The 8,249-nt window shown below is 51.5% G+C and overlaps 1 protein-coding gene across 7 annotated transcripts in view; it reads left to right on the top strand.

Annotated features, from left to right (window-relative positions):
• Anks6 (ankyrin repeat and sterile alpha motif domain containing 6) overlaps positions 1–8,249 on the top strand; it is a 47,819-nt gene that overhangs the window by 24,790 nt on the left and 14,780 nt on the right. For 2 of the 7 annotated variants that reach the window (XM_029540140.1, XM_029540139.1), the window contains exons 11-14: positions 800–978; positions 4,442–4,625; positions 6,025–6,092; positions 7,855–7,971. In XM_029540140.1, the coding sequence (XP_029396000.1) occupies positions 800–978; positions 4,442–4,625; positions 6,025–6,092; positions 7,855–7,971 (548 nt within the window). Of the gene's footprint in view, positions 1–799; positions 979–4,441; positions 4,626–6,024; positions 6,093–7,034; positions 7,222–7,854; positions 7,972–8,249 lie in introns of those variants that run through there. The other 5 variants (XR_003844081.1, XM_029540142.1, XM_029540144.1 and 2 more) reach the window with 5 other exon arrangements.

Below are 8,249 nucleotides of genomic sequence, written 5' to 3'. Positions count from 1 at the left end.
GCAGAGGCAGAGGCAGAGGCAGAGGCAGAGGCAGAGGCAGAGGCAGAGGCAGGCTGTTATCTGAGTTCTAGGCCTGATCTACAGAGCCAAGTTCTAGGGCAGCCAGGGCTACACAGAGAAACACTGTCCTGAAAACAAACAAACAAACAAACCAAAACAACAACAACAAAAATATAAATAAACTGATTCCCAACAACAGTTTCGCTTTTTGTTGTGAGGTTGATTATTGCTAACTTGCCCAGGCAGGCCTTGAACTTGCAGTTCTCCTGGCTCAGTCCTCCCCAGTACTTAGCGTGCACCACCAGACCTAGCTAGTCAGTACACTCCATCTTCCAGTTCCATGTGAAGTGCTGGCAGGTACACCCACAGGCAATAACCAACTGGATTGCTCAGTGAATACCCATTGCCAGTGGCTTCCTGGGAACAGCCCCAGGAAGTAAGTGTGTGCGTGCTTGTGTGTGTGTCTGTCCGTGTGAATATGTGTCCATGTGTCTGTCCCAACCCCTCTCCAGGTTACAGTATACTCAGAGGAAAACGGCAATCAGGGTGCAGTTAGAAGCTTAGCGCTCAGTGCTCAGAGTTCTGTGGCATTAGGGATTTGCACGTGCTGGCCCTGAAGGAGTGAAGACAAGCCAGCTCTTGCCTGCCCTGCTTCTCACTGTGGCACTCAGCTCTCCCTCAGCCCCTTTGGGCCCTTGTGTGGAACTCTTACAAGCCTGAACCTTGAGACAGCTCATAATCCATCATGAGGTGGGAAGGACTGACCACAATGCTCACTGCTGTCTTTCTGTCTCCCCAGGTGGCAGCGTAGACAGTGTCCTGTCCCAGATCGCCGCTCAGAGGAAGAAAGCAGCCGGCTTGTGTGAGCAGAAGCCCCGCCAGCAGTCCAGTCCCGTGGGGCCAGCGACTGGGGGCTCCAGCCTGCCTGAGTTCCCAGCGTCCCTCCCGAGCAGTGGCAGTGGCTCTTCCAGCAGCAAGGTGCTCATGCTCTGGATGCCTGTGACAGTGGAGTGCTTTCCTGTGACCCGTGTGCAGAGTTGGGGTGTCAGGGGTTGGGGGAAGCCTCACATGGTGCTGCAGCCATGGCCACTCCTGAACTTCCTGCAGAGGTCTGACTGCCCCTGCAGGCCCCTTGTTCAACCACCTTTTCTCTGTGTCAGGGATGGGAGGTGGGGGACGGGGTGCTGGGAGGGGCTCAGGTGTCCTTGCGTGTGTCCTTGCTGTTCTCTGTTGACAGCGGAGGGCTAACTCCCCTCCCCCCAGAGACAGGGGCAGCCTGCTGCATTAAACCACAGCCCGCTGAGCTACCCCTTCCCATCCTCAGCTCTAGGTCTGCATCTTAGCAGATGTGTGAGAAATGGCCTGTTTCTGCCCAGATACTGCTGTCTCCACAGCTTCCTTTTCCCAACTCCCTGCACAGCAAAACCTCATCATTTAAGTTCCTTTTATAATTTACTTCCAGAAGCTTCTCCCCAACACGTCGAGTTTATTTCTGTTATGCTCAGAATTATTTATACGAAGGACCTGTATAATTAAGTTTATTTTAGAGTTCAGCTATATACTCCTCTGATATCTTGATGCATTTTCTTTATAAGATATAAAAAGTTATATAATTAGCGTATTTCTCTTTTCACGTTTTCCACTTGGCCACTCACAGCTACCCGTTAAAATAAGTCTACTAGCTGAGGGCTTCTGAAATAGTTTTCTTCTTTGTTGTCTAAAATGTTCTATTCTGATGGTTTCATTAACTGTACTAAGTATCATTTAGCATTCTGTCCCTGATGCTAGAAACAGGCGTGTAAGCTGTTAACTGTTACCACACTGCTGCGTGTGTCAGGTATATCCTGATAAGAAGAAGTTAGCTGCCAAAAGATGTGTCCCAGAGACAGTCGGTGGAGAATGACCCTGTCCAGGGGTCTCCTGGTGCTTGGTGTAGTGGTGACTCTCCAGGCCTTCCTGCTGCCCTGGCCCTCAGGGTAGGGTCTGGGGAATTAGTTCCTGCCCTCAGAGAGTCTGGCTCAGCCACAGCTCTTAGAAACCACTGCCCCAATCAGAGGACAGTGAAATGGGCTCTCTGTTGCGGGCTCTAGGAGTAAGAAGACATGAAGTGCTTTCAATGGCTTCCCTAGGAAGAATAGAAGTTAGCTTCAAAACTGGAGCCTCCTGGATCCGGATTTTGTCTTTCCTTTTAAAGCAGGAAGCTCACTGCTGTGGTGAGGTGTGCATGGGGCCGGCTTCTGGCTTGTTCACCAATCATGGAAGCCTGAACCATTGGGAAAGCAGCAAGGGTGAGCGGGCGCAAGGGTGAGCACATCTCTGTAGGAGAGCGCAGCTTCCCTCTCCACCCCAGAGCTAGGGCTCTAATGCGCACGCACGCTCGCACGCACGCACGCTTGCACGCACGCACGCATGCACGCACGCACGCACACACGCACTCTCAAGCACAGAACCTTCGGTCAGCAGCTGGATTGGATCTGAGCTTCTTTCCCGACCCGTGGATAGTTCTTTTTGTTTGAATTTTTTCCGTCATTTGAGGTTTTTCCAGGAACCTTCCCATGACGGAGGTGTAGCTCAGCTCTGCTCTAGTAGTCTCTGTCTCCTCCTCTGTAAGTGTGTCAAGGCCTCTTTTATGCCCTTGAGTGTGAGCTTCCCATAGCCACTTAAGAAAAGCATGTGTTCTCTTGTGGCCTCTAGGAAGGGGGCTCTGTGAATGTCACTCTGGTACGGTTGGCGGGTGGTGTGGTCCATGTGGTCCTGATATGCTGACTCCGCCAGCCACTTAGAGGTGTGGTAGCATCTGTAACTGTCACAGAGGGTCAGGTGACTTCTCTTTCCGGGTCTGTCACTTTCTTCCTAACTTAAAGTTCCACACATATTTGAAACTGTTGCAGGGTTTTGTTTATTTATTTGTTTTGGGACAGGAGCTCACTCTGTAGACCAGGCTGGCCTCAAACTCACAGAAATCCTTCTGCCTCTGCCTCTCCCGTGCTAAAATTAAAGATGTGCAGAACCAAGCCTGGTGATTATTGTATCTTAATGACCCCGTATTTTGCTATATGTTTTCTCTGTCCCCTAAAATTGGGAGCAAGGTGGATTTTTATGATACTGCAAGAAAGAGTGTAGCATCAGTAGTCCTCATAAACTCTGGAATCTTCCACACAGCCAAGTCCAGTGTCGATGGAAAGGAAACCTCTTTCAACTGATGGGCTCATTATGCAAGTTAATTCAGCATTATAAAATCAGTGACTGTCCACACCATGTAACAAATGAAAGAAGAAATGCAGAGAAAGCACATAGCATTCAGAATCCAGGGGCTGAGAGATGGCCCAGTGGTTAAGGCTGATCTCCCAGAGGACCCAGGTTTGATTCTCAGCACCCACGTGGTGACTCACAACATCTGTAACTCCAGTCGCAGGGGAGCTGCTGCCCTCTTCCGGCTTTCAAGGACACAAGCATGTTTGTGGTGCACAAAGCTAAAACACAAAGCAGCTATGGAAGGGATTCCCGAGTTGTGTAAAATTATATAGCAGGATCACAGATGCTGGTAGTGACTAAGCGCTCCCCTGCTGGAGAAGCAGGATGCTGCTATACAGAGGGTGCTTACAGCTACAGCCTGTGCTAGAGACTATGGTCAGTGGCACAGAGGGCAGGAACCTAGCTCTGCCCTTAGACAGCATATCTGTCCATATGGAAAACCATAAGGAGTCCTCAGGTGCTCATGGGCAATAAACAAGTCAGAGAATGCAAGGTCAGTATATGAGGTCAGTTGCATTTCTATATACCAATAGTAAACAATTAGAGGGTTTTTTTTTAAGTTAGCTTTATTTTGTGTGTATGAGCATTTTGTGCTCATCTGTATATCTGTACCGCGTGTGTTTACACGTGCCCAGAAGTCAGAAGAGATATTGGGACACGGGTTTTTGATTGCACTGTGTTGCCACATGGGTGCTGGGAACTGAACCTGGGCCCTCTGCAGGAGCAACAAGTGCTCTTTACCACCGAGCCATCTCTCCGGCCCCAACAATTAGAATTTTTAATTTGACATTTTATAAATACCATTTACATAAGATTACATGAAAATGGAATGTGTTTAAATTTAGTAAAACGTGTGGACTCTGTAGGTTGAGAACTGGAACACTGGTAAATCTAAGAAACGCAATACTGTGGAGAGACAGGAGGCTCGGTATTGTTTAAGTGTGAGCCCTAGCCCTCGTGGCAGCAGTGGAGTGGCACCCAGGCTTCCTGGGCATCCGTCTGTGCTTGCCCTGTGTCTGAGTCTCTGTACAGCATCACGGTCCAGCTAGATGTGCTGTTGAGTCGACACCACCATGTCCCAAGATGCAGCACCCACCCTCACCACCACGTCCCAAGATACAGCACCCACCCTCATCCCCCCCCCCACAGGCTGATGGCTTCGATTTTTGTTTTATGCCCTGTGCAGAAACCGGACCCCAGCAAACGGCCTCCCTCTGGAACTTCTGCTACCTCTAAAAGCACCTCTCCCACCCTCACTCCCTCTCCCTCCCCCAAAGGCCACACCGCGGAGTCCTCGGTGTCTTCCTCCTCATCTCACCGGCAGTCTAAGAGCAGTGGGGGCTCCAGCAGTGGCACCATCACCGATGAGGGTGAGTCTCCATGGGTCCCAAGTCCATGCCCGTGCTTCCGCCACAGTGACCTGGAAGCACGGAGCCTTGTGGTACCAGCCGAGGGCACACACATCTTCCCTGCCCTGGACGTAAGCACCCTCAAGTGGGACTTGAGTGTAGGCTGTTCTGCTGGTAGACAGACGACTGTGGAAGGCTTTTCCAGACCCAGTTGCTCCCTCTCCCTATGCACTGCACGGTCGGCATCCTTACAGTTCTGGTGAAGGGGGTTGTACTCACAGCAGCTTAAGAAAAGACATGAACTGGCTCATACGATGGATGTTTGGAGCAAGCTTCAGGGGTGTGTGGGTCCAGGGCCTTCAGAAATGTTTTCTGCAGATCTTGGTAGGGCTTTGGTACTAGCCAGCAGCTCTGGACTTCTTTCATCTTTGTGTTGCCTTTGCCACCTGGCAGAAAGAGCAGCAACCATGCTCCTTCTCAGTGGGTCTAAGGTCACAGGGTCCGGCCTACTCATGGGTTCTCAGTGTGCAGTAGCTACACTGGTACTCACTGCTGAGGGAGTGAAAGAAGAAACCCAGTCTCCACTTAGAACTTCCGCGCCACCCCAGGACTTTTGCACGCACTGCCCACACTCTCTGCACGCTGCCTTATGCCCGGTCCTCAGACATCTGCATAGGTTGTTCCTTCGTTTATTGTCAGATATCAAGGGAATACCCTGGCCACCCTCTGTTGATCAGCATCTCATACCATGACCTATTCCATCCATCCTGAGTTCTCCTCCCTTTCTCTTTGCCTGTCAGCCTGTGTGTGTCCTCTATTTGGTGTCTAGTCTGGTACGTCCCTGTCGAGCATGTCCTTGCATTTCTTCTCGTCCCAGACACGGCTTTGTGTCCTCTCCTTGTCCTACATGTTTGGATGTACCCTGATCTGGGTCTTCCTAGCTCTGCTACCCATGCACTGCGGAGGCCGTGGGCTCCATGCATTCGAGCCTCGTCTGCAGTGCCTGCCTACCCTGGTGCCATTCTCAGACCAACTGAGGACTTTTGGCCTTAGCCAGGGTACTGGGTGTACACCCCTGAACAGGCAGATTTGATTCCCAGTAACAAACTTCAGAACCTACCTACTGCCTGAAGCCCCAGGACCATCAGACACCCCCCCCCCCAGTCTCTTCAGACTGCTCTGGGCTTTCTGGAGAGCTGAGGACTTGCCCCGAGGGAGGAGTCCGGCTTAGTACTCCTAGCCTCAGCCACTGGGGGTCAGCTGACATATGTATGTTTCTGGTTGGGGTTTCTTGGGAGAATCCTATTAGATAACTACATCTTAGAGAAGTGTAGGACCCACCCACCAACCCACTCTTTTGTGTTTTACCAAAGCCAAAATGCATTTTAAAAAAATAAAATCCCATCTCTTTCTCATGAAGATGAACTGACTGGAATCCTTAAGAAGTTATCACTTGAGAAATACCAGCCCATCTTCGAGGAACAAGAGGTAAGGGTGTGGCTCCAGGCTGCCAGCTAAGGCTTACCATTAAAGCAAGGCTTTCGCATGTGATAGCTCTCTGCGCCTGAGTCCCTCTCGGTGACACAGGGCCTGAGAGCTCTCCCTTGTTATGAACAGTTTGTAGCTGCGAGCACTTTCCTGTATTGTAGATAGTTTCGTTGCATGGGCTGAATCTGAGTTTCAGAAGTGTCTAGGAACAGTGCCAGCGGTCATTTGAGTTACTGTTCTATACTACTCAAAAACCCCATGTCAGCTGGGCACGGTGGCACAGGCCTGTCATCTCAGCACTCAGACCACTGAGGCAGGAGGATTGCTATAGGTCCCAGGTCATCCTGGACTACAGAAGTGAGACTATTTGGGACCTGGGCGAAGAAGAGATGCCGGGGCTGAATTCAAGCAGCCGCCATTGGGCTCAGCTTTCCTTGTAGGGGATGAGCTGAGGGTGGGGGGTAGTTCTGGTAATGAACAATTACTTAGCATGTCCCAAGTCCTAGGTTCAAATCCCAACACTGCTCAAAACAGCTGTGGCTTTGCATACAACCCAGCACTCAGGAGGTCGAGGCCGGAAGTTCAAAGTCAGCCTGGGATACTAGAAGGAAGGCCCCAATGCCAAGTGTGCTAACTTATGCATGCTTTAAACACAGCTGTATATGGTGAATTGTAGAGCAGGTGGGTTATATATCAGTAAAATTTAAAAATTCACTGTATTAACCAAATAAAATGCCCTGCAGGCCACCAGGCCCGGGCTGTGATCACTGGTTTAGGATTCTCTAGTGACAGCTTGGCACATAAAAGCTGCTGTCACTCATCGCCCCCCTGCAAGCTGGGGATACGGGGAAAGCTGCAGAGACGGATGGATGCACAGCCTTCTTCCTCGATTTCCTTCCTGTCCTGTCCTCTCTGTCTCCTTGGCCTTTGAAACTTCCACAGAGCTTTCTTTGTTTCCAAGAGCTGTTTCCTGAATCCTGGTACTGCCTGCTCTTTGCTGAGGTGTCCACAGAACATGTCTCAGAGTGTACCTCGCTTCTCTTCCGTGAGCTGTGTGGCCCTTATCCCCAGAGTCTAGCGTGGCTCTGAAGCGCCAGCCATCATAACCACACTGTGTATGCAGGACCGGGTGGGTAGGGCTGGATTTGTTGGGTGTGGGAGCCTGTTCCTGCCCCTCTGGGTTTCAGGCTGCTGCAGGGTGGTGGGGTGTCTTCACCTGGGCCACTTTGACAATCTCCCAGCCCCAGGGATGGGAAGCCTGTTAGCCTCTCTCCATAGCAGGGCCATTTCTTCTTGACACGTAGGCAGGCCAACAGGGCTGGCAGCATGTCACCTCAAGGACAAGGGATGCAGTTGCACACATCTCTGCTGGTGTCTCTGCCTTGGCTCTCTATGACCCTTCTCTCCTCTCTTGCCTCTGCTCCATCTCTCAGGCTGTCTTTCCACAGTGTGCACCTCCCGTCCTGTAGGGACAGACAGTGAGCACTCCCGTGCACTCTGCATGCAGTCACATGGGGATTCCCTTCCTAGTGGCAGATCCCTGTCCCCAACACTTCCCTCTGTTCATTTTGAATCTTCCCACAGTGCCTCTGTTGGGAAGCACAGGGCTAAGCTGTGAACCATTAGTCTTGAAGTGTCAGGCCAGACTTGGAAGTAGCGAGTCACAGTGGGCTCATGTAGAAGACTCGGCAGCCTCCCTGCAGGACCCATGTCCGGTGGGGGACAGTGTCCCACAGACAGTGGCACGTCCCTCTCTCCCCAGGTGGACATGGAGGCCTTCCTCACACTCACCGACGGTGACCTGCAGGAACTGGGGATTAAGACGGATGGTTCCCGGCAGCAGATCCTGGCGGCCATCTCTGAGCTGAATGCGGGCAAGGTACTGGGCTCCAGCTTCCCCCAGTCTTGTTCGTGTGCTGAATGTCACCAGGGCCCTCGCGACAGTCCCTCTAAGTCTCTTCCAACAGGCATTGGCCTGTTTGCACTCTCCTGGTGACTGAGAGCCCTCTGCCTTCCCCATGCAGCCTGCTCCCTTTGCAGGGGTCTCTCTCCACAAGGTTGCAGCTCCTCCAATCTACCTACCTTCTTTCCTTCCTTCCTTCCTTCCTTCCTTCCTTCCTTCCTTCCTTCCTTCCTTCCTTCCTTCCTTCCTTCCTT

This window comes from Mus pahari, chromosome 6, assembly GCF_900095145.1.
Source record: "Mus pahari chromosome 6, PAHARI_EIJ_v1.1, whole genome shotgun sequence".
Lineage (NCBI taxonomy): Eukaryota > Metazoa > Chordata > Mammalia > Rodentia > Muridae > Mus > Mus pahari.
Note: the sequence above shows the minus strand (reverse complement) of the source record. Positions and strands in the feature narration are given on the sequence as shown.